The sequence below is a fragment of the Atheta coriaria genome, unplaced genomic scaffold, assembly GCF_025399875.1.
Source record: "Atheta coriaria isolate IRGN ID8LTWV9N9 unplaced genomic scaffold, Caltech_Dcor_3.1 hic_scaffold_10_pilon, whole genome shotgun sequence".
Taxonomy (NCBI): Eukaryota; Metazoa; Arthropoda; class Insecta; order Coleoptera; family Staphylinidae; genus Dalotia; species Dalotia coriaria.
The window spans coordinates 4501915-4527134 of NW_027045452.1; the positions used below are offsets into that span (position 1 = coordinate 4501915).

Sequence of the window (25220 nt, forward strand, 5' to 3'; positions counted from 1 at the left end):
ATAATTGTTAATAATTTAAAATTTACCTTAGTTTGCAACACAGTTGTTATTATGGAATGATCAATAATGTAAAATGAAAGTCCAAACAAATATTATTATCGAAAATAATTCCGGATGAATTCAAAATATGATTCAAAATAAATACGAAACAAATTTCTCTACCTGCATAAATATAAAAAACTTGTTTAATAATTGAATAGAATTGAATTTATGTTTAATAATTTCTTTATTTTCTTTATGTAACCGCAAATTGATAAAATTGGTGTCTTGTGACACAAACAATTTTTTAGTTTATATTTTATTGTTGAAAATTAAAAATTATCAAAAATAAATAAATTTTTGAACTTGAAAAAGTAGTAAATTGTGTTTTTGGATTAACTGCAAACCGTTTTTAGTTAAATGTATTCTGCTTATTGTTGATTTAATATTGTCATTTATTGTTTAAAAAACATACGTTAACATAGCGCATCTTGCTCAACATCCGCTCAAAACGCATCGACAGTATGATTCGCATGAACAAGTCAATACTCTATACATATATACATAAATTTGTTTCCATAAGGATTGAATGCATAAAAATTGAAACGATAAATTAAAATTTTACAGCCTTTGTGAGCTGTAACTAGACCATTAACACGGGTTCGGTACGAAATTGTTAACAGTTAATAAAATTGTGAATAATTGTCTCGGTTTAGCAGGTACCTCCACTTTTTTTTGCCAATATGGTGTGGGAACCTGTTTTAGGGGATAACTTACTCACACAGCCAGACATGCGCATACAAAGCTTGTAGCGAAACGATTGTTTTGTGATTGCGCCGATGGATGTAGTGGTGAGGTATCGGCCGGAGTATAAATAAGATCCGAGGAACACGCCGTCATGTCAGTACAGCTCATTGTAATCGACGAGAAAAGCAAAACTTTTCTTGCATTTGCTCATTATTACTAAGAAATACTAAATAAATATGTTTCCCAAATTGAGTGTCGTCGCAGCGGCGTTGTGCCTTCTACAAGTGGTCAGTGTTTATGCATCGCAACCAAACGGTAAGTGATAATTACAATTGTCTATTAGTATGGTGATTAATTAAATTTTGTTTACCTACAAACGATTTATGGGCATTATCGTGATAATGCGTTTCGTTCACATTGATTTATTCTCGTTTTCGCAATCATACGCCCCATTAAACGCGGTGATGGGCACGCGTGAAATTGATCGTTTATTTGCCATTTCACACACTCGCTATGCGCCAAATCGCAATTTTCATAATTTCTCTACTGTCGTCACGGTGCGCATCGGGCGGATCACGATAATGAGCGTAAAAAGTGCTCTTTACGTGACTGTCGTTTATCATCACAAATCGCTTCATTGTTTTGTGATAACTCGCATTATTCTTCAATAAACCATCCGTTGTCTGTAATTACAATCATCAATTGCATTTTATTGTCTTGTCATTGATTAAAACATTCGTTTTTTATTTTTGCTTAAGAAATTTTGTGCGTGTCAATATTTCAAGTGCGCGGTAACCCAGTGAAGTAACGAACAATTATTTCTTCACGCACATTAGTCAACATTGCTACTCCAGGTAGCGAATGCACATATTTTATTCGCACGGTCAATAAACAAGGTCTGTGTGGTTACGATTTACATTATTGATGAGTTTACGGTAAGATCACAATGTTAGGATAGAAACAATCACAACAAACTATGCAATTAGTTGTTACAATCAATGCAGCATTTTGAATCATTAGTTGGAAAATATAGCTTTAACAAAACAACAAGATAAGATTTTTTTTCAAACGTGTAATATATTTTTATATACAAATGTTTTTATTCATAAAGAAAAAATATGTTAAAATATTTTTTAAGCTGAAAATTTCAAAATAACAAAAAGAGTTGTTTGAATTTAAAAATGATTTTTTGCTAATGTTTGTGGTTTTATCAGCAGAAACCGTTTGTAAACAATCATAGGTTTATACGAACGTTCGAATGTTTGATTACTGATCACAATCATGGTGTAGTTGCCCTGTTTGCATAACACCTACTTATGTTTTGGACATACCAGCTCATTGTTTGATAACATTTAAATTCTCAATTTTGTATCGAATCGCAACAATTGAGGAATTAAATGAGCGCTATACACACTTTACTTTTGGATCTGTCCTGCAGAGGCGCTGCCATTTAAATAATTTAAATTATTTATTTTATATAAACAAATACTTTAGATTTTGAAATTTTTGCATTTTTTTTTGTAAATATCCTAACTTCATTTTGGACAACCGCTGCCAGTATTCTCCCTAAATTTTAATTTAAATTTACACCCTAAAATTAATATTTTTGCGGCAAAAAGTAGGTACACCAGTTGCTTTTCTATAAACAAAAATATTTTTATGCCAAAATTTATCAAAATGTTTTCAATAACTTTTGCCTGAAAGCATCACAAACACACCGCATTCTCACATTTGCATTTATAATTTTACTTAAGCTTATTTTAATGTTTTAAATAATAAAATCAATGTCGTAAAATTTTTCCTTTATTCAAACAGTCGTTTTGAAACAAGTAGTATCAAACACCGTTTGTGTAGCATTCTATCGAGTGGTATCTAGAATAGAATCGTAATCCGCGGCGTGCGTGCGAATGCATCCCGACGCGTTAACTACCCTCCCAGGTACTTCCGCGACCGCATCCCCCACAGCAGGTATCGCTGTGAACACACCGGCGTGTGTAAACATGGCGCGCGCACAAAAAGCGCCCGCCGCCGGAAATGGTCATAACTCAAAGGGCGCGCGCGGCGGAGAGTGTTTTTAATTAATTCCCGACACGCGCGCCCGCCGACGATCCGCACGCCTTTTGTGAACTGCTCCTAGCGCGCGCGCCTACGTGCGCAGGAAGTGGTATTTCTGAAGATAGGGATTTTCGAATTTCAGTATTTCTGCCCGTTGCAGGAAAATCACGACGAATGATTTAGGGCTAATTAACTTAGGTGCGTATACTATAATTTTCACAAACTTATTAATAACGCAACGCAACGCAACGGCGAACAATATACACGGATGTATTTGTGTCGGCTGAAACGCACGGCGAAATTAAATGCTGTTTTAATCAACAAATCCGTTTGCGCAATTTATCATTTTCGCCTGGCGGCGGCGGCGAAGGCGGTAGCGCTTCTTGCACGAAACGCAAACAATCCTAATAACAAAGACAATTCGAAACAAAACCCATACAATAGGATTGCTGGAGGTACAAAAAATAAATAAATTAATTACATTTTTGTTTACATTGTTAAAATGCGTGTTTAATCTCAAACATTGACTGTTCACCAAATAGACAACCACACATACTCCAACATGCATTGTTGCAAGCCTGCAGTGCAATCGAGCATAAATACGGCTCTCGGGCCGTGGCATTCTTGTCGAACAAAACTAATTTAAATCGTAGGTTAATTTCCTGCGAAAGCACGCCAAACAGATATCACTCACTGGAGTGCCTCTCAGCCACTCCGGTTCGCATGCACTGACGACAAGATGAAATGCCCATCAGCCGAAGCGCTTAAACTATCCATTCAGGAACAATGCGTCAACTATCGTTGTTTAATTGCTTCGGGTTGGCTCCTGTGTGCGGAGGTGGCGGCCGGGCGTCTCCAAGGAGCGCTATTAATTTCATTTTCAAATTTGTCATGGGAAATTGGAAATTAATCATTTTCTCGGATTGATTATCGTTGGGAGGCTTGCCGCACGGGCCGCAAAGTTCGCGACCGTAAACGAATTCATCAGAAATTCATTAATTACAAGCTGTAATGCCACCGCGTACCCTTAAAGTCCCTTGTTAGACTCAACTTTAGTTGAAACTTATTTCATTTCACCACCGAACAATTTAAATATGGAATTAAATCACCATAACCTCAATTTTATTCTATTTATCAATGGTCATATAATGTTTTGTAGTTTCGGTGCATGATTGATGAGCATCACCTTTGGTTAATGGATTAAATTTAGATTGAGAATCTTTGGATGCTTATCATTTTCAATCACATGTCCGGTTGCTTGGCATAGGAGTGGCAGCATAGCGCGATCTTTTTTGCATATTAGGGCATTGTGTTTTTGGCGCCTTCATTCATTTTGATAATACATTAGCCATGCCTCTGTGGTCGATGCTAATGCGCGAGAAAGTGGTGGGCGTTCGGCAGCGACCGCGCGCGTCGTGATTTATCATTCAATTACGCGCCCCGAAAACCGCCGCCAAGCAAATCAGGTTTTGACCTCTATTGTACGCCGCAAAAGGGTGGCCTGTGTTTATGAAGACCCTTTCGGCGACCGGAACTCATGAGGGCAATGGTTTTTGTGTGTGCATTTTATGAACAACAGGTCCTAACCTCATTTTAAAGAACCTTTAGCCACTAACCACAAAGTCGCATAGAAATATATGCAACACAATATACGTAGTGAATAAAAACGTTTTAAAATGAGTTTTTGCCAAAATTTCTCATTTAAATGTAAACAAACATTAAGAATATTCAAAAGGCGCTTATGTGCATGATGATAATAACCCTTGCGGGCACCTCCGAAAGCAATTAATACATCGCCGAGCCGGAAGTTCCAGCATAATGCAGCGAAAAAAGAAAAACGAGCCCAGCGTCGAGACAGCGAGTTTTTGATGTTCCTAATGTTACGCCCTGACTGCACCGCCGTAAAACCCGTCGCAAAAAGGAATTTTCCTGTGAAAATCCAGCTGATGGAGGGCTACGAACAGCCGCCGACCGGGGCGGAAAAAGATGATTAAAACAAGCAGATTACCGGCCGTAAAAAACGAACCGAAGTGAAGAGGCGGAATTAAAGAAACCGTCTGACGAATAATGCGAAAAATGTAACTTAACATCAGTTCCTTTTTTTGTTTTACAACAAACGTTGCCGTTGTTAATGCTCACTTTAACGGTATATATAAAAAACTCATTTCAAAACGGAAAGTCAAGTATTGCAAATTCTCTTTCGAATGCGACACGAGAAATATCTAAATGTTTTTTCTGGTTGCCATTGATGAAGGAAAATGTTGAAAAATAATGAAGACCAGAAGCTGAAAGCTTTAAAAAACGTATAAAAACCACATTGTAGTTAAGAAATTCTAATCATTCGGGCATGTGGCCGCAGATTTAAAGCCGCTTTTTACATTTAATATCCGCCTGGAAATAAACGAAGAACGCCGAGACACAACCGGAGAATTGTTGGGCCGTGAATGAATCGCGACGAGATAACGAGTTTAACGTCTTTTTGATGAAGACCTCGGGATTTATTGTCAACAATGCGCGTTTATATCAGCCCAAAACTCGCCGAGGATGAGGGATGATAGCAAAGTCCGCGAGCTGCGGGCTGACGCATCAGCAAATCAAAGCTGACAGCAAACTACATTGCGCTAACGTAACAGTTGATAATATTAAAGATAAATGAAGCAGTTTATTCTGTTACAAGAGATGAAAATTGCAGAAATCATCAAAGCCCATTCAAAACATCATCAACATCTCAACGTGGTGTTTTTCTTTAAGTTTTTTTTTTCAAAAAGTTGTTCATGAGTTATAGAACAGCTGCAAGTTGATGAAATTGGCAGTGGATTTCCTCACAGCTCCCGGATAGATTTTATAATGTAAATTGCAAATTGGTCCCTTTTACCGTCTTTCCTCCCTGGTGCCTGCCGCCTGTTCGCTGGGTACTTTTGTTGAATTATGTATGGATGGCGTCCCTTCGGGGACCGTTTTCGAAAAATCGACACGAGCTCGACCCTTGCAGCGCTTTTCCGACGTGTGGTCCAAAGACAGAACTTCTATCAGTCAGACAACTATTTCCATTTCAGTTATTTTTTTTTCACTCGGTGCGTGAAGTGAGATCACACTGAGAGTTTATGATAATGCAATCAACGGGAAAGAAATAGCGCACGCTAAGGTGACGATAGGTGATACATTTAAAGTGATATATTTGCGCTTAAATTTCAAATTTAATCATTAAAATACTTTAGATTTTTATGTATTTATCTGGAAGATAAAATTTGTTTGAAGTAATTTGCTCCGAGCAGATTTGTACAATTGCCGGCAGGCTGTTAAAGTTAACCTCCTAACAGAAAAATGATCTGCACGTGTCGAACAGGAATGGAATGAAAGTACTTTGTTAACCTTATTGACTCGCGCGTATTCCCCGGATGTTTCGTTCCTCAAACAAGCGAAGCCCGTCGAGACTATCCGGCAAGCCGCCCGGATTTAATTGCATCATCATCATTATGATTGCCAACATTGCGAGCATTGCAAACAGACCCCAAAACACCCGCGTCGACATCGAAAAAGTTCGTAAGGGCGCGCGCGCGTACAAAAAGATAAAAGAGATGACGAGATAAGCGAAAATGGATACGCGAAACTTTTTAATTTCCGCCGATTGTATTAAAATGGTAATTTTTCTTTTGTACAAAAATGCACAACATTCAAATTGCGAGGTTAACGTGGTCGGAATTTTTGTGGGGGGAACAAGATGAGGTTATGTCAGATTATGTCAAAAGGTAATTTGTCAGGGGAGAGCTTACCATCAACATTCCCTAGGTGAACATTTAACATGTCTGGTAAAAAAGAAAAAAATGGTGTTATCTATGTTTAATGTTGGTGTTGGTAAAAGTAAAATTACGTGTGTATCATAAATTTGTGTTTTATTGTTTTATGTTATTAAAATGTATTGGATCGGTGAACAGGTAAGCATGATTTATGTTTTCATTGTTTTGTATTTTATTCCGGTGTAATCACGATGATTGTAATTCTTCTAGGTGCGCAATGCTCTGGCATTCGCCAAAGTCCAATTGACCTGGACACCAGATCTTTGAGCAAAGCTCGTGTTGCTGGGGTTTTCTTTAATAGCGGATACTCTGAAGTACCAGCTACCCAGACAGTCCAATCCGATGGCCATTCAAGTATTTTAAAAACAGTTTTTCGTTTGTTCATCAATGATTTTAATTATAATGATTTATAGTTGTCATTCTTTCCAATAATGAGAACGTGGCACCAAGATTAACTGGTGGTCCATTGAGCACTGATTACAAACTGCACAGTATTCACTTCCACTGGGGTACTGATAACAATGTTGGTAGTGAGCACACTGTAAATGGCAAGGCTTACCCAATGGAGATGCACGTAGTGCACACCAAAAATGACCTTAGCTTTGAAGAAGCTAAGAACTCACCCAATGGTCTTGCCGTCATTGGATACTTTATTGATGTAATACTATACTGGGTGTCTAAAACAAGACTTAACCTAAACCAAATATTTCAATTTTAGGTCAGCAATAATGAAGTTCAATCCAGCAACAATCCATTTGTAATCCTCACCAACACCATTAATACCCTTACCGCAAAGTCTACACCTGTAGATATGTTGACCAAATTTGCCATTAACAAACTTGTAGTTCCCTTCAATTATGGTTTCATTTCTTATGAAGGTTCTTTGACCACTGGCGATTGCAACGAAGTTGTTTCCTGGATCATCGCCCCGAAAATCCTGAAGATGACAAACGATCAGATTAATGTTTTCAGGAGCTTGCATGACAAGCATTTGGTTGAGGAAGCTAACAACTACCGTTATGTGCAGCCAATGAATAGCCGCAGGCTTTCTCTCGTTGAACGCCCCAAGTTGCCTTAAACGATTTTATCATTTTATTAGAGAACTTGTTTGTTAATGGTTCCTAAAAGATTTCTTTACGTAAAATCTCAGGTTATGGTACAACGTTAAATAAAGTTTATTTTTGCCAGCAAATAATACAATTGTTTTATTTTTATAATAATTTTGTATAAACGTAACAAAATTAAGGTTATAAATATTAGTCTAAATGGTGGTCATCTTCATAGAGGTAATCTTCAGCAGCAGCTCCTACTACTTCATCATCGTCTTCAACTGAAAGAAATTTGGGGGTGGTGCTTTGAGTCTTGATCGGTTTGGGAGTGGTAAAGATTTGTTCAATTGGCAACATACTCGTAGTTGGTACGACCTGCTCAATAGGTTGAAGAGATATTATTGGTATAGTAGTGGTAGTGGTTGATGCGGTGGTTGATGATGCAGATGCTGTTTCGGTAGAATGCACTTCTTGTTCTGTAGTATCTTCCTCTGAAGTGTTTATCTTTTTAGTTGGACTCTTGGTACTGGTCTTTTTTCCTAACTCTACCGGAACCTTTCCATTTTTAGGCGATTTATGTTCCGACTGTTTAGTTTTTGTATTTGGTGCTACCATACCTTCAGTTACCACTTCTTGACCATCTACTTCTGCATTAGGTGCCTCTGCTCTCAACATAGGCGCCAATTGATTAACCAAGTTGTTAAGTATATACCCCCAAGTTTTTCTTTCGGGTCTGACATTGACATTGACCTGAGTAATCTGCTTCAAAGTATTTCTCATGGACTCTGTTTCATGGGCCGTCACCGCCGGTTGATATGGATATTGTTGAGTTCTCAACAATAAATTATCCAATTTTTCTCTCACGTTCATTAACAATGACGTTGTTAATGCAGGTGTTAGATGAGCAGGATAGCCATGAACTGGGAAATGAAGTGGGAGACTTGGTAATGCAGCGGGGATGCTTGGAAACCCTGTTTGAATGTTGTGATGAGGTTCAATTTCTTTAATTGAAGGGCTCATCTGACCTAGAATGGGTCCTCCAAAAAGGGGCATACCTGCAGGGTGTTGGGCCATGTTAATATTATGAATAGGTTCGGAATCATACATAGTTGGGTCAATTTGACCTAAGGTCGCATCTTTTGAGTCCACGGGAATCTCAACAGGTACATTATCTTCTTCGTCAGGTTTTTGGAAACGTGCAGTTAAGTCAGCAAACAAGGGTTTGAGGGGTTTGAGTGGTTGAGGACCAAAAACAAATTTCTTTGGAACTCGTTTTGGAGTTTTCTCTTTCTGATCTTCATCGTCTACAGTTTTTTCTTCTGAAGATTCACTGAGGGAGCGTTTGACTTTTGTAATATCATAAAACTTAATCTTCAAATCAACAATTTTTGCTGTTTTTTGTATCAATGCCATATCATCATCTAGGAAACGCCGAGAATCAAGTATTTTAACGTATTATTTTTTAAATTTCAGTCTGTATACTTTAGTTCTTACCATCAATGTGTTCGTTGATTGTGCATCGACAAACTAGCTTGCGGGTGTCGTAACGTGGACGGCCACCGCAGCCGCCAGCGCAAATAGTTTCGCAATACCACTCGGGGGCGACGGATGCGGCAACGAAGGCGGCGGGGGCGGCAAGCGTGGTCGCCTGGGGGATTTTCGGTGCACACTCAACTCGCCAAACTACAAAATAAACACAACTCAGTTGAGCAAATCCGATTCGCAATCAGGAATCACTATCGCGCATGCTTCTGATTTGAACAAATTTTATTTGATTTTATTCGGCGATTCCTCTGAAAATAAATACGGATAAAACTTTACTTACCCATTGCGAGTATGCCAATTTGAATCGTGAATATTAGTTTCATTGTCTAAATGTCTGTTTGCCGTTGGCTTAATTTTTTAATTGCTCGTCCGTGTGTGAAAAAGTTAATGTCACTTAAATGTGTATGCTGAGTGTGTAGTATGCGCGATTTGCGGCATTGCATTCTCATTTTTACGACGACGGTGCGCAGGAAATGCTGATTATGCGTTGGGCAACTTTGGGCGGACAATTGCCCAACGCACCTCGACTAATAGACCCAAAATCAATTATAATTATGCTTGACATTCATATTTTTAATTTTACTTCGATGCATCTACTTGTACTATGCGCTATCAAAGTACACTCATTGAAAAACGTTCAAAGTCAACTAATTTTTATTATTTATGCTGTTGACAGACGTCAAAAATAAATTCATTGTAAATTACACTATTTGTTTCTTCACCTAAATTTTTGTATTTTATCAACGCACAATGTTAAAATTATCACCAAAACTATAATGAACCTTCCGCACAGAATCAACTCATTCAAAATCATTTCGTTTTCCCAAACATCACATCAAGAGCAAATATTCGTCTCAGTGTGATGAATTATCTTGGAAGATTTTGTATATTGCAATCAAAGACTTTCATTTTGAAAAATTTTCAAAAAACATTTTCAAGATTAAGTAAAATTGAAGAGTTAACAACCTTAAACAAAGCTAGAATCATGCGTCTGCATGACTCAAATGCAGGTATAACGAAATAAATAATTGCAAAGTTGCAGTTTACAATTAAAATAGAAATAAATATAAATATACAATTATATTACATATTATAATAGTGATATATAATCCATGGGCTGTTGGTTGTAATAATATATTTGTCTGCTCAAGCTTGGCAAGCTGATGCAATTCAACTGGCCCGGTTTCGCCAAATTTGCATTCGTAACAAAAAAATTGGCTTTGCTTTTGCAAGTGAAGCTAATTAATTTTAAATCAATGTCATTTTATTTCGATGTAATTTATACGAAATTTCATTTATTTTAATTTCTAGGTGAATTCTGCGGGGGAAACCGACAAAGTCCCATTGACCTTGTTACGTCTTCAGTCACATACACAAAACAACAAGGTCTTTATTGGGGCAGTGGATTTTTTGAAGAACCATTAACACAAGATGTAACAGTTGATAATCATACAGGTACAACCAATTACATTTCCATATTGATGGCACTTTTATTGGTTGTTTGTAATTTTAGTGGTGATAACATCAACATTTTGGCAAACTCCGTATATAGCGGGAGGTCCTTTGCAGGCCTGCTACAAGCTGCACAGCATACACTTCCACTGGAGTACAACCAATGACAGAGGCAGTGAGCACACCCTAAATGGCCTGTCATATCCGATGGAGATGCACGTCGTAATGACGAAGGGAAATTTAACAATGGACGAAGCCAAAGCTGACCCTAAAGGCATTGCTGTTATTGGCTACTTTATTGATGTAAGCAAACCCAACAAACTATTTTTAGACTTAAAAAAAATAAATGTAATTGCAGGTGTTGCCGGAGTATTTAGAGCGACGTAAACCAAAAAATCCCTTTTCAATCTTGGCAAAAACAATGAAGCGAATACAATTTGTCAATCGACCGAAGCAAATGCTGACAAAGTTCTCCATAAACAATCTGGCGATACCATTTCAATTCAACTTCCTTACATATCAAGGATCATTAACAACTGGTGATTGTAATGAAGTAGTCACGTGGATTATTTCGCCAAACGTACTGAAAATATCGAACAAACAACTCAGTATGTTTAGGTCTTTAGCGCCTCGGCGTTTAATAGCCAACGCATCAAATTATCGGCAAGTGCAGCCACTCAATGGCAGGACAGTGTATTTTGCCAAGGGACGACGAAATATTTTCGACAAAGCCATCTAGCAATCACTGTAGCTTCATATAGGTAGTTTACACTAGCAATCATGACGAATTCTCCTGGTGAATTGCGCCTTAGGCAATTCGAGAATATAAGTGCCCAGTTCCTGAAGATTGTTTCCTCCTTTACATGAAAACAGAGACTTTTTATTTAAATATAACTATTTTATAATAAAAGACAATACAAATATACATTTACTATAAAATAAGTGTGCGGATGCAATAGGTTGCCTAACTCAAATGTGATTGATTTATTGCAAACAAACGTAAATAAAAATACATGCCAAACAAAAATGATAATCAGTAGCTAACGACGTCCTTTTTTGCCTTTGCCCTTGCCACCACCAGTACTGGGTGCAGGCTGTTGCTGTTCTCCACCAGGTTTCACTTGTCTTGACTTTAGTTTGGGAATCATTTCACAAACATGCAGCATAAGGCTCTCCCTGGATGGAAATTGGTCATTATATAGCTCGCCATCATCATTCTTTAGTTGTACACGAATACGGCCACGGTGTAAAAGTTCTTTACTTCTTTCTCTGCTGTAGAGTTTGTTTTCCACACCAACTTTCAAGTTTGCTGCAACTAGCACATCTCTGATCTCTTGATGAGTGGGATTATCAATACATTTCTCTTTCGCAATGCGTCGGCCTTGCTGAATAGACTTCTTTTTGTTGATGTATGCAGGATAAATGCACACCCATCTAAAATATACAGTCCATATTGAAATTGCATGTGTTAAAAGTTAAGGAACAATAAAGAGGTAATTACCTTTCGAATTCGCTGTGTGTTTTATCCGGGGAGAAGGATAACACTCGAACTGAGCTCGAACCAGCCATTTTCTTTAAATATTATGTGTGTAGCCAATACTTTTTATTAAATAATAACAAAAGGAATGAAGACTTTGCAGGTTAGAATGTTTACGTTTACGATATCTTTTACCACACTTATAAATGGACAACTCATCGGTTGACTGTATGCAACCCAAACGACAAGATAGCACAATGCAAAGCAAACTAAAAATCAAATGGAAAAATTGATTTACTGCAAAATATCACAAAAGAACTTACTAAATAACCTATGTATATTTGAGAATATCTGCATGTTCTTGAACACGATTGAGCAATTTTTGTTTCGATGCAGGAAACCACTCTAACAAGTACTCCCAATCACTAATGGCGAGAGCGATCAGATCAACTGAAGACAAAGCCTTGTATGTTTTAGTATGCTCCAAATTTAGGAAAGCTTGGACTTCGCCAAAAGAGCTACCTGGTCCCAAAGTTTCGTACAATGGATTAGGGTCGTCATCACTGGTCGATTCTGCAAAATAAAAACAAATTGAGGTCCCTTAATTATCCAGAAATTGACAAAAATATCAACTTACGAATAGCTATCACTTTTCCAGTTTCAATAAAATAAAACTCTCCATTTTTGCTACCCTTCTCAACTATTATCGATCCAGGCATGAAATAATTGCACTTTATATACGTCTGTAGTTGACTTAGAAGATCAACATGCAAATCATAGAAGAGCGGATGATCCGTAAAATGCCTCCCGAATAAGCTCTGCATGTGCTCCTGTTTAAGGTACTTTGGGGCATGCTCGTACAGTTTGGGAAACTGTTCTCCCCCTTGCTTCTTGTAGATAAAATGAAGATAGTTCCAGGTACGCGCTACCAACGCATCGGATACATTAGACACGAGACAAAATTGCTTGTAGAATCTCGCACGATAGCGGTAAACACATTCGTAGGAATTTCCCGAAATTACACTCTTGGTAAATAACATTGCAAGCGCAATGGTCAAACCAGTACTCATGATTACCAGTACCATGTCAATAGTCAACTGAACCACGTAGGAAGCCTGATGATCAGAGATAATTAACAGTCCACATGTAGATACGTAATTCATCATGTTAATATAGCCCAAGAATAAAAAGCGCGTTGTGATTTTTTCTTCATATGGCATTTCCAAAATGAACCACCTAAAGAATAATAAAATTCCTTTAATTACATATAAGTAGACTAAACTCAAAGGTGCCTACCATATGATAAAAATACCATGAGCTAAAAAGAATGTTGAATAAACAAGCAAGGTCCATTGTATATGCCGTGGTATATTTTTGGCTAGGACGTATTTTTGATACTGGTGGTAAAGAAAGTACAAACGAAAGAGTTTGTTGGACAAAAAAACCAATTGATGCCAATTGCTACAATATTGTGAGTTAAAATCAATTTAATAAATAAATATCTGCCAAGTACCTGAACCACCATATTCTGATTAAATAAACGGGCAGAATAGTTAATATATCAGCACAAAAGAGAAATGATTTCAAATATTGAAACTGTAGTTCCCTTGGACGATTTATGATGACGCCTGTTTTGTGATCGATTTTGATTTGTCTTCCACGGATAATAAAACACAGTGAAAAATACAAATCCAAAACAATCCATCTAAAAATTAAGATTGGTGTTAACAGCTCACAAAATTCTAATTACTAACGTAATTCTTACAATGGTAAAAATTGCATTACTCCAATTTCCACTTGGCTATTGACCAGCACGCAGTAAGCACTAATGGGAGCAATATGCACATTGGTAACGTACAAAAACAGTCTGTAAAGAGTTTGTAATCTTTCTGCCTTTAGACTGGTGTGTCCCGATTCGGCACTTGCCATTGAATCATGAATATCAAATTTCCTTACACCCATTGTTGCATATTGAAATTGAGTATCTCTCATTCTTCTCATTAGGCTTTCGGTTTTAGAATATCCTTTAATCAGTTGGTAGAAGAGTGGTGCTTTAATTACAAGCACATTGGTGTGTCGCACTGCTTTAAAGGCCATTGTATGACGATTTAAACCGAGTGGTTCAAAGCATCCAAAGAGTCCGCCAGATCCAAGATGAGCCAAACGACAGCTTGCCATTGTTACTTCCACTTGACCTTTGACCACAATAAAGATATTGCCTTGAACATCATTTGTACGAATTATTGGAGCATTTTTCACGTAGTATCGCTCTTCTAAATGTGGAATAAACAATTTAAAAAGAACAACATTCTGATCCTTGAATAAAATGCACTTTGCAACAGCCGTTTTGTACATGGTCAATAAAAGTGTTTCACGCAGAAACGGATAAATATTATCAAATATCTTCCTAGATTTATCAGAGTACGATTTTTGCCAAATGTTCTTATAGTGATTCAACATCTCACTCTTTGTGTTGTTGCTGACAAGACGATCGCGAAAGAAAACATTGTATCTTTTCATGGCGTCTTGGTGTTCTACTAATGCAAATTGACGATTACACTAAAAAAAGTGGATTTTAACAATTTTAACAATGATATGATAGTGCATATTACATTATCTCCAGTTATTTTGCTAAGTAAAGCAATCCGTACTAAAATGACTATAACTCCAATCACCAAAGTTAACACATGGTCCGATTCCAAACTTAGTGGTCCCGCAATGCTCACACCCGTAACCAAAATGGACCGAAAAGAAATCCAGAAAAATTTAGACTCATCCCAATCCAGAAACAATTGTCTCACCATAATCCAACAGGTTTCTGGACATAGGTAATGCCTGTCCTCATCAATGTCACAAGTTATTAAAAGCTTCATTGCTGCCAGAAACACTGTAACAGACAGTTTCAAAACATTGCATTTTTACTGACATTAAACCGTTTATACATACTTATAAAATGGTAAATCATCAGGACTATGGTAATGTATTTTAAGAATCGTTGTGTTCTTGTCACCCCATCGCCTTGAAGATACACTGAGAATTGAATTGGCCTGAGCAGTAATATCAGCCGTGCAGTCATAAGTATCATGATTTCGACGGACAAGCGTCGTGCAGGTCGTACAAACGCAATCAGATTGAACAAATCATATGGCATACCGCCTATAAATTCAAGCAGGAACGAATGTCTCAAATAGTACATTGAAGTGGCTTTCAAATCTTGAACCAGTATACCGTAACTGTTATAATATTCTAAATGAGCTTGAATGATCATGTCGCAGAACCAAAGAAAATACATGACGTAGGTAATCGATAAAGCCCAACTATTCTTGTACACCTCTGCTACGCATAGAAAAAATATAATGTTTACGTCCAGAAGAATGCATAGACAGCGAAATATTTCATATGCAATGTAATAATTGCTATTCGGGCTGTACGTGCTGTAGGCAATTTGTTTGAGAATTTTGCGATACTTTAGAAATGCAGAGTCGCGAGACTGTTGTTGGGAGCAATTGGTAATATCCAATATCAAGTGTTGTCGACGAATGGTATATTGAAACATGGTTGCCTTGTTTAGTTTGCGTTTTTCCTCTTCATCCGCCTTGGAAGCGGTTGCGCCAGTCAGCAATCCCATAAATTGTCGACCATGCGCTTTCAGAGCGGCATTGAGAACCATAACTTCTCGATTATAAACACTGATACATGCTTGAAAAACAGAGTAGGGAATTGTTATCACTTGTACAGCAGTGTGCGATTTGACGTCCATCAGACTGCCGACTTGATGCAGGTATTCCAAAAGTGGAAAAACATCCAAGCGTTTATACCATGTGTCAATATTTTTTTCTAAGTCTCCAGCAGTGTATGATTTGCCAACACAAAAGCCTTGGACTACAATATATAAATAAAAGCACCGATATTCAAACTTTATCAATTCGTGTCCTTCAGGAATAAGAAATATTTGACTATGATGTGCCAGGTGAGATCGAAAGTCGCGTGGAAAAGGTTTGAAAAAATCAGTTTGTTCTAGAATCCATAAAATGTACTCGTCATTTACATTCCTACGCAGAAATTCGGATTCTTGGTGTGTAATACTGCATAAATCATGAAACCGTAAATCATCACTGATGCTCCACTCAGCTGACAGACATTCAACCAGACGATTTTTGTATTTTTTTAGTTCTTTGTTTTCCTGTACACGTATATCAATCATGTCAACGCGTTCTTGAAGAAGATGACTTCTTTCGTATCGGAGCCCAACCAGGGCACAAATCTGCGCCAGCTTAATGGTGAGCATATAGTAACTTATGATTATGATAACTACTTTTATCACCAAATCAGACAGAAGGAACTGACTGTACACTCGGAGCACCAACTTCATGTAGATATTGATTGTATAATACAAGCATATGAAAAAGTCACTGATTTTGATATTGTAGCCCATGGTTTCAAGATGTTTTGCTTTCAATATTGCAACAAATCCAGTTGGCTGACATTCGTCTCCGAAACAATTGCAGAGGTATACCGCTGATGTGCTCAAAAGTCCAAGCAGCACATGATAAAGCACAAACTTGAAAAATTTAAGCAGCCCTGCATATGGAGTCACTCTTTTTTCATGGTAGTAGAAAAATTGAATTGTTTTATACAATCTTATAAAACGATTAAGTCTCATTACGCACAACCATTTCGGTGGAAGTTTTGCTATGATACCCAAATAATCCAAGGGTATAGAAGCCACCAGATCCAACAGAAAGAAAATGTTCTTTAATTTGTAGACTAGAATATCATATGGTTGATCAATCACGTGACTAAAAGTCTTGATTGTACTGATGCTTTGCAGGTATATATCCAAAAAGAATATAGAATCAATCAGGACGTAATATTTATAGTTTTCTAGTTCCAATCGGCCTTCAAAGAAAATATCTCGGAAAGTAAAGAAAAAATTGATCAGAGTTGCACATAAGCACAGGTAATAGAAGAAGGCGGAGAGCGCAGTTCCAGACATCATAACAAATGGGCATTTTCCTCTTAAGCAAAATGCACTTGGATCAACTTTGGTGCTAATAATTGCAATCAAATCAAGGAATCTGGATGTAAAGTGTTTATCACATGTGGATTCCTTTGATTCAAACAAATTACGCCATTGTGTTTTTACCCAGCGCATATGTGACATGCGCACTTGTTTACCAACATAGTTTAACTTGGATCTGCAATAATTCACTCTGGTGTGGTATGTGTTTCGCATTGTTTTAAACTCATGGGAGTAGCTCTTCAGAAGCGCTTTGTAGAAATCTACCATGTACAGAACATGCAGTGTGCAATTGGTGAGACATTTTACGTTAGCAGTAGATTTCATACATTGTATACAAGACACTTCACAAAGTACAGAGCCACTGCTTAGGGTTATTCTGGAGTCATCCGCGTCAACGTTGTAAATTTCTAACATTCCCGATTGAAGATATACCAATTTAGCTTTAATATCCTTGTCGCGAAAAACCAGATGACCTTGCATGTAGATTTCGGTTTTCATCTGTTCAGCGATTACTTTCCGGAAAACATTGCTGACATTATCAAATATTTTTGTATGAAGTAGAGCTTCCCAGTAAATGTCGGTAAGAATTTCGGACTTCATAAAAGGTGGAAGTCTATCCACAATACTGGGCATTGTGACTACCCCTAAACGATAGTTCCAAATAGTTTCGTAGTAATCTTGCACGGTTTGCTGAAGTTGTTCGGGCATCATCAAAATAGTCATTAGCTTTTTAGCAGCAGTGAGTCGAATTTGAAGATTGTATTTTCCTCGCATACCTTGAAGTTCCTCGGAAGTTAGGGTGCCTAACAAAAGGTATATTGCGAAATAAAACCAAGTAGCATCGCTATGAAAATAAGCAATGTATCATTCATGTTCGTGTATCGAATCAATTCTAAAAAACAGGAAAAAAATAAGTTGTAATTAAAAACTTGAAATATATTGAATTACCTAGTGAATTGTTGTAATATAATCCAGCAATCTCATAAATACAAATGATAAACCATGTTGTGTCACTCATATTATTCAATGTGATATTTGCATTGACCCAGTGATTTGTCCATGAAGCTACATTAACTGGTGTGGTCAATCCAATGTAGTGATATACAGAGGCCAATATAAATATTACCATGAAAGAACCCAATAAATGACACACAATTATAATAACAGTTTGATTATTGGTCAAATTACCTCTTAAATCCTTCAAATAAAACGTATTTAGTTAATCAAACTAGTATTTGAGGATAAAACTTACAAAATAAAAGAATATAATCCGAATGATTCTTGCAAACTTCAAATAACATTGATTAAACTGCAATTGATATTCAGAAAAGTACATTTTCCATGTATATCGGTTGATTGTGGCATATAAAATCCGCAAAGGTAGAATGCTGATAAAATCCACTGCGATTAAAAAGAGTGGCACTGGCTTATAAATCATTCTTTGCCTGTGTGTTTTCATTAATCTATGCAAAATGATGACGACGACGCAAACAAAGTATACCACCTCACAGCCATATTCAAATATTAACCGTACCAAAAATGGAAGCTCTTTGGGCAAGTAGGTCAACAGATAGACGTTGTACATAACTGACATGTATGTGGCGGCCATAAAAGTAAACATTACAAGTCGGTTGTACGGAATAAAAATAATATCCTTCCATGATTGACCAACATACTGTTTACTACCATAAGAAACTTTCAATTTTCCTTCTTGTATTTTAGGCGGAGTCGCACTTGGTTTAATCGACATTTTACTATTGCTTCTGAACTAGTAATAATAATAAAATATAGTGTTTGACAAATTAATATTTTGTTTTGTTTTTGTTTATATTAATCATAGATAACGCTATTATTGCTTGTTTGATTTAACAAAGTTTACAACACGGTCGTTGAGTGGTTGTATGGGCCTATGATTATCGCCAAATCCACCGGAAGCCATGGAGATTTGTCGAAAGCGTTCGATTTGTTTTTTAGCGATAGTAATTGTGTACGGGCTAATTATCCAGATGACGCTTTCATGACATGGAGGTGTAGTCAACGAGCCAGAGTAAGTCACATACTCGCTGTCGATTGTATCTACCAGGGAATCCAAACGGAAAAGATTGGTCAAATCTACTTCTATGTCTTTCTCCATTGTGTTTTCTTCAGCCACTGAGAGAATACTTGTTAATGCATCATTACATTTATCGTTGCTTATCTATGACAGAATATAGAAAAAAAAACAAAGAGTATTACGTTAAGTAAGGTTATTTATATCTAACCTCGAAAATATAAGCAATCACACATAGTCCTTTATCCAGAACAGCTGCATTAGAAAAGTTCAAATCAGAACGATAATGAACCACGTGCATTTCCATCGGGAAGCTTTTCTTACTGATGGTATGTTCGGATCCCTTGTGATCTGAGCTTGACCAATGAAAATGCAGGGATTTCAATGAATACGGTTTTGTCAATGGTCCACCGGAAATCCGGGGACGATGATTGCCATTATAAACCATTTCCAAAACTACTATAAATAAATGCATTTTAATCAATAATTATTATTATTTTTTGTAATATTTGATATATTTACATGTATTGTGAGTGTTTGATACACTCATTTTTTCAGGTATTTCTTCATACAAGTTATTCCATTTCAAATTGGGCAAAGTGATCGTTTTCAAATTGGCTATATCGATATTTATGGGTGACTGATGCTTTCCACCGCATTTAGGAAACAGTTTTGGCCAATGTGCACACCCATATGGACCATTTCCGTACGAAAACTCTTTTTTGTGATCATGACTGGTTTTTCCTAGGAGATTATCTCTGTCTATGAATAGATTCGGGCGCACGTCGTACTTATCATTAATTGGTCTGTCTTCAGTTAGAATATCTATTTAAATTCACTACATATTAAAATAAAATCTTTTATATGCTACACACTTACCTTTAGCACCTGTGCTATTACAAATGGCACCTGATTTACCCTGTGCTGATTTCGGAAAAGTACTCAGTAAGACACAGAGGTACAAGAATAAATAAATCATTTGTCCACTGGGATGTTAAAAATTATGTAAAACATTTCTGACATTTCAAATGTCAATTCAAATACAATTTTTGTTGTAATTGTTTATTTTAGGTTGCATCACATAAAATATTGTACTGTTCGGTTGTTTAATTTTTGAACTGGTCTGGCATTGTTCAATATAGGACCCGTAAAACCGTTTATACTTCTGAATGCGTTCAGCTAAAAATGTATTGTATCAAATTGATGATTTTCAATAATTGGTTTATAATTACTTGTCGATTTGATATGCACATTGGTTCCGGCTGTATCAACCAATCTACACCTTCTGTACATGGCGGACAAGTGATGGATCCTTCGTAATGGAAATATTTCGATTTGAACGGTTGAAATAACCAACACAATGGAAATGGGTCTATGGAATAAGTTGTGTTTGGAGTTGACACATCATGAAGATGATTTACTAATGGAGCTAAAAAAGGATTATCTTGTCTTGTAACCTAAAAGTTTACATTTTTAAATTTCTTGCATCATTTTTATGTTTATCTTGTGATATACTTCAAATAAAAAACTAAGAAACACAACTGCTCTATGAGTAACCGCTTCTTCTAAGGTGGCATACACCTTTTCGCCCTTGATGTGCATTAATTGCATTTCCATTGCAAACCGTTTATGGTTGATGGTGTGTTCAGAGCCTTCGTCATTCGTTGGACCCCATTTGAACTGAGCTAAATTAAATCTATAACAGTTTTGAAGTGGTCCACCACTCAATATAGGATATTCATTAGGATAACACGTTCCCAATATGATGCTATACCCATCATTCAGAAGGGTCATACTTCTTGGATGCGTAAAGTACTGCTTATTGAATTTGAGAGGGCACTGAATTCCCGGTGGTATATAAAGAATATTTGCGGATCTTAGGTTTATAGGGGATTGTAGAAAACCTGTTGCGGCTCGATATTGACCAGGCCATTGATCCGGCGTTGTTTGATCTTGGGCTAACAGTTTCAATTAACAGATGATGTAAAAGTTCTAATGGTTGTAATGTGTAGCCTTACAATCTAAAGAGTAACCATTTAACTGGCTTAGACCGGAATGAGTAGGGCGCTTCTGACGACTGGACTTTCTTGATGGAGCATGTTTGTGATTATCACCTCGGTCTTGAGGAACAGGACGTGCTTCTTGTCGCAGAAAGAAATTTTTTACCGTTTCTACACCTATTGCAAACAAAACTATGCAACATCCTGCGAGGAAGACGACGATTTCAAGTAGAAAACCAGAGGAATTCAACATAGTAGGTAAATTTTATTGACACATTGTACAAAATGAGAGAGATTTGATGCACAGAATTTGATATGTATGAAACTTGTCAGTCTTACAAAACTAAATTGGAAATAATCCTTTAATAGCTACAATCAGCTGCGTAAAGATGTCGCTAGATGCTTGTAAAATGCGCGTCCCCTCTCCAGATTGGACCGACAACGCCTAGAGTCTGAAATTGCGGCGTAACGTGGCCAGTTTATATTTCGATCTTGCCTTGAAAGCATCGACGATATAACTACTGATTCAAAATGGTGAGTGAGATCTAAAAATATTTTTTATTTCCCAGCACGTGATTCATTAAACAATTAATAATATCTTAGCATTAATATTAATTAGATTAGAGTGTAATAGGGTGTATTCATATATTTTTTTTTAAATATATTGCTCAATTTAACGGTATTCTAAGGTCAATCGTTGTTGGATTAGGAACAAAACTTGTAGAACAATAAACAAATGCGTTGTTAACCGTTAGTTGCGTACTAAAAAAGTAATTACGGGTTTTACTTCTTGCGCAATGAGCTAGGCGTTTTTGTCAATGGCGTCGTTCGTATTCTCAGAAAACGGTTGGAGATATCAACAGGGTCGGCGGGAATTATCTTCATACTGCGATTTTTATCCAATTAAACGTAGATAAGCCGTTACTTCCTTTGATTTAGATTTGATTTCATTATATTTGCGGTATAATGTGCGTAGTCAAGCCTTAAATTGGATAATGATTCATGAATCAAATTTTGACTCATTGTGAGTACTTTGTATAAATTGTGTTTTGCTATCTCCCTACCAGTATTTCAATCTAACGGCTCGAGCTGGGTCGTTCATACTCTGAGGTTATATGCCGGCCGCCATTGCCACATGCCATGAAATGGATGCTGCGCGCCGGCGTGAAACCGTTTCGAAAGTTTTGTTTGTTTAAATACACATAGCCAAGCATTGTTCTACCCAAACTTAAAATATGAGTCAGAAATAAAAATTATTTATTTGCGCAGATGTTTCCAATTAAATTGAATCATGTTTATGCAACTATGAGATCAGAAAGTATTCCAACACTTTATATGGAGTTTGAAACCAGTTTTTTGAGCTCTGACCATTTACGTTTATAAGTTGTTTTCATTCTCTGAATTGTTGTCTTGTTCCATTTAATTTCTTGGTAAGAATTATAAGGCGACAACGAAACTTGATAGTTAGGGTGGAGGTCGGCTACCTGCGACCTATTTATAGAAAAACGTTACCCTTTGCATGTGTGAGGTTCCCATCTCAAGGTTATTGACATTGCTTCTGAATATTCTATCTTTACTGGACGCGTGGTTGCGGCGCACTTGACTAGATTAAAATAAATTAGGCTTCATGCTACTACACGGATGATGTAATGATGAATATTAATATTCTTTGTGCTTTCCGTTTTAGCGTGAGTGTATCTCTGTTCATGTTGGCCAAGCTGGCGTCCAGATTGGTAACGCCTGCTGGGAGCTTTATTGCCTGGAACATGGCATCCAGCCTGATGGTCAGATGCCTTCTGACAAAACCATCGGTGGAGGTGATGACAGCTTCAACACTTTCTTCTCCGAGACCGGTGCCGGCAAGCACGTCCCACGTGCGGTGTTCGTCGATCTGGAACCCACTGTAGTCGATGAAGTTCGCACCGGTACATACCGTCAACTCTTCCACCCGGAACAACTTATCACCGGCAAGGAAGACGCAGCTAATAACTACGCTCGCGGTCATTATACCATTGGCAAAGAGATCGTCGATTTGGTGCTGGACCGCACTCGCAAACTGGCTGATCAATGCTCTGGTCTGCAAGGATTTTTGATTTTCCATTCCTTTGGCGGTGGTACTGGCTCCGGTTTCACTTCTTTGTTGATGGAACGTTTGTCTGTTGACTATGGCAAGAAGTCCAAACTGGAATTCGCCATCTACCCCGCCCCTCAGGTTTCTACTGCTGTTGTTGAACCTTACAATTCTATCCTGACAACTCATACTACTTTGGAGCATTCTGACTGCGCGTTTATGGTTGACAACGAGGCCATCTACGACATCTGCCGCAGGAATTTGGACATTGAACGCCCGACCTACACCAACTTGAACAGGTTGATTGGTCAAATTGTTTCTTCAATCACGGCTTCTCTTCGATTCGACGGTGCTCTTAACGTGGATCTTACTGAGTTCCAAACCAACTTGGTGCCATACCCACGTATTCACTTCCCGTTGGTCACCTACGCACCGGTGATCTCCGCCGAGAAGGCTTATCATGAGCAGCTGTCTGTGAGTGAGATCACCAACTCATGTTTCGAGCCGGCCAATCAGATGGTCAAATGCGACCCACGACATGGCAAATACATGGCTTGCTGCATGCTGTACAGAGGAGATGTTGTGCCCAAGGACGTCAACGCCGCTATTCAGGCAATTAAGACCAAGCGTAGCATTCAGTTCGTAGACTGGTGCCCGACTGGTTTCAAGGTTGGCATCAACTACCAGCCACCAACCGTTGTTCCCGGTGGTGATTTGGCAAAGGTGCAGAGGGCCGTGTGCATGTTGTCCAACACCACTGCTATTGCCGAAGCCTGGGCTAGGTTGGATCATAAGTTTGATCTGATGTACGCCAAGAGAGCCTTCGTCCACTGGTATGTTGGTGAAGGTATGGAAGAGGGTGAATTCTCTGAAGCCAGAGAAGATTTGGCCGCTCTCGAGAAGGACTACGAAGAAGTTGGCATGGACTCCAACGATGGCGAGGGAGAGGGCGCCGACGAGTATTAAATATTCTCGTCATATTTGAACTTGTGGCTGTTGCATTCATTTTCGTACAATGTTTTTATTATTAACTGAGTATAAATATTTTATCTATATTTATTTATTAATGTATACATCGGAGATGATTGCAAAAGTGATACAAATGAAAATAAACACAATGTCTGACTAAATTTATATGAATTTTACCCTACGTTTAAACTTCGAACTTTGATTTCAGATGCTAAGGAATATATAACTATTGTGACAAAAAGGGTGTTCCTAGAGTCGTATTTTTCTAATATTTACCTTCATATTTTAACTTATCCCACTTCGCTTGTCGTTTCAACCCTTTAATCCTTAGCAGATGCCCTAGAATATACATAAAACATGAGTAACTAAAAATTATAAAACATCTTGATAATCAATTATTTTATTTTCAGTTCTTTGTCGTCATATTGTAGTTTCAGAGACCCTTTAACTATACATACCTTTGTATCTTTCAAAACCTTGAAGTATTCTAAAATGTTTATTAAAAATTAGGATTCTTCATAAAATTTGAATACGTGTGGAACAGCCTGTATCTTCTGAACTATTGCTTATATTTCGTGTTTCTTGTCACGCTGTAGTTCAAGAAATCATTTATACGATGTGTATCTGTTCTATACTCGCAATGTATACTTGCTACAATACTTAATTATTAAATATTCCAAAAATCCATAGATATACACAAAAATAGTAAACGATATGGGGTTAAGTATCAAATTATAAATATATGATATTAAAATGGTAACAAAATGAACTAAGATTAAGTATTCTGAATTATGTATTCTTGAAAAATCTTGAAAAAGATTTATTTTTTGCTTTAAAAATGTCAAAGAAAATTAGAAATCTTGTTAGTATATCCTTGCTGTAATTCTCTTGGGTATAATTTATAGTAACTTATATCCAACATATTTCCAACATACGGGAAATATATGAGTCAGAAATGACGGAATAGGGCATTTGTTGATTTCCCGGCGCCAAGGTGTGGTAATCA

General features: G+C 37.3%; 7 protein-coding genes across 13 annotated transcripts; 2 read left to right on the top strand and 5 right to left on the bottom strand.

The window, feature by feature from the left end:
* Nucleotides 1-850: 850 nt before the first annotated feature.
* On the top strand, nt 851-11651 carry LOC135801371 (putative carbonic anhydrase 5). Of its 3 annotated transcripts, none has more exons than XM_065314836.1 (4): nt 851-1041; nt 10484-10627; nt 10686-10927; nt 10983-11651. In XM_065314836.1, the coding sequence occupies exons 1-4, from the start codon at nt 963-965 to the stop codon at nt 11361-11363; spliced, it is 846 nt and encodes a 281-aa protein (XP_065170908.1). In that variant the 5' UTR covers nt 851-962; the 3' UTR covers nt 11364-11651. The 3 variants fall into 3 exon arrangements, with proteins under 3 accessions (XP_065170908.1, XP_065170909.1, XP_065170907.1); XM_065314837.1 differs by lacking the exons at nt 10484-10627; nt 10686-10927; nt 10983-11651 and adding exons at nt 6789-6932; nt 6992-7236; nt 7297-7778 and having other exon boundaries at nt 870-1041; XM_065314835.1 differs by lacking the exon at nt 851-1041 and adding an exon at nt 9827-10182.
* On the bottom strand, nt 7811-9606 carry LOC135801366 (uncharacterized). The gene is made up of 3 exons (XM_065314829.1): nt 9453-9606; nt 9122-9310; nt 7811-9048 (listed from the first exon to the last, which is right to left on the bottom strand). The coding sequence occupies exons 1-3, from the start codon at nt 9493-9495 to the stop codon at nt 7835-7837; spliced, it is 1446 nt and encodes a 481-aa protein (XP_065170901.1). The 5' UTR covers nt 9496-9606; the 3' UTR covers nt 7811-7834.
* Srp19 (signal recognition particle 19) lies at nt 11594-12310 on the bottom strand. Its single transcript, XM_065314838.1, has 2 exons — nt 12126-12310; nt 11594-12058 (listed from the first exon to the last, which is right to left on the bottom strand). The coding sequence occupies exons 1-2, from the start codon at nt 12191-12193 to the stop codon at nt 11665-11667; spliced, it is 462 nt and encodes a 153-aa protein (XP_065170910.1). The 5' UTR covers nt 12194-12310; the 3' UTR covers nt 11594-11664.
* LOC135801365 (uncharacterized) lies at nt 12238-18933 on the bottom strand. 3 transcript variants are annotated; one of them, XM_065314828.1, is made up of 11 exons: nt 18377-18933; nt 18073-18322; nt 15048-18016; nt 14714-14988; nt 13867-14660; nt 13615-13806; nt 13398-13562; nt 12739-13337; nt 12624-12674; nt 12425-12551; nt 12238-12370 (listed from the first exon to the last, which is right to left on the bottom strand). In XM_065314828.1, the coding sequence occupies exons 3-10, from the start codon at nt 17896-17898 to the stop codon at nt 12433-12435; spliced, it is 5046 nt and encodes a 1681-aa protein (XP_065170900.1). In that variant the 5' UTR covers nt 17899-18016; nt 18073-18322; nt 18377-18933; the 3' UTR covers nt 12238-12370; nt 12425-12432. The 3 variants fall into 3 exon arrangements, with proteins under 3 accessions (XP_065170900.1, XP_065170897.1, XP_065170899.1); XM_065314825.1 differs by having other exon boundaries at nt 12425-12674; XM_065314827.1 differs by having other exon boundaries at nt 12251-12370; nt 12433-12674.
* LOC135801369 (carbonic anhydrase-like) lies at nt 18931-20285 on the bottom strand. Of its 2 annotated transcripts, none has more exons than XM_065314834.1 (4): nt 20054-20285; nt 19697-19999; nt 19386-19630; nt 18931-19321 (listed from the first exon to the last, which is right to left on the bottom strand). In XM_065314834.1, exons 1-4 carry the CDS (start codon nt 20151-20153, stop codon nt 18974-18976), a joined length of 996 nt encoding a protein of 331 aa, XP_065170906.1. In that variant the 5' UTR covers nt 20154-20285; the 3' UTR covers nt 18931-18973. The 2 variants fall into 2 exon arrangements, with proteins under 2 accessions (XP_065170906.1, XP_065170905.1); XM_065314833.1 differs by having other exon boundaries at nt 19386-19633; nt 20054-20281.
* LOC135801368 (carbonic anhydrase 7-like) lies at nt 20221-21505 on the bottom strand. 2 transcript variants are annotated; one of them, XM_065314832.1, is made up of 4 exons: nt 21193-21505; nt 20717-21132; nt 20407-20631; nt 20221-20353 (listed from the first exon to the last, which is right to left on the bottom strand). In XM_065314832.1, the coding sequence occupies exons 1-4, from the start codon at nt 21425-21427 to the stop codon at nt 20252-20254; spliced, it is 978 nt and encodes a 325-aa protein (XP_065170904.1). In that variant the 5' UTR covers nt 21428-21505; the 3' UTR covers nt 20221-20251. The 2 variants fall into 2 exon arrangements, with proteins under 2 accessions (XP_065170904.1, XP_065170903.1); XM_065314831.1 differs by having other exon boundaries at nt 20690-21132.
* A 106-nt stretch (nt 21506-21611) lies between these two features.
* LOC135801367 (tubulin alpha-1 chain-like) lies at nt 21612-24375 on the top strand. The gene is made up of 2 exons (XM_065314830.1): nt 21612-21708; nt 22862-24375. The coding sequence occupies exons 1-2, from the start codon at nt 21706-21708 to the stop codon at nt 24209-24211; spliced, it is 1353 nt and encodes a 450-aa protein (XP_065170902.1). The 5' UTR covers nt 21612-21705; the 3' UTR covers nt 24212-24375.
* Nucleotides 24376-25220: the final 845 nt, after the last annotated feature.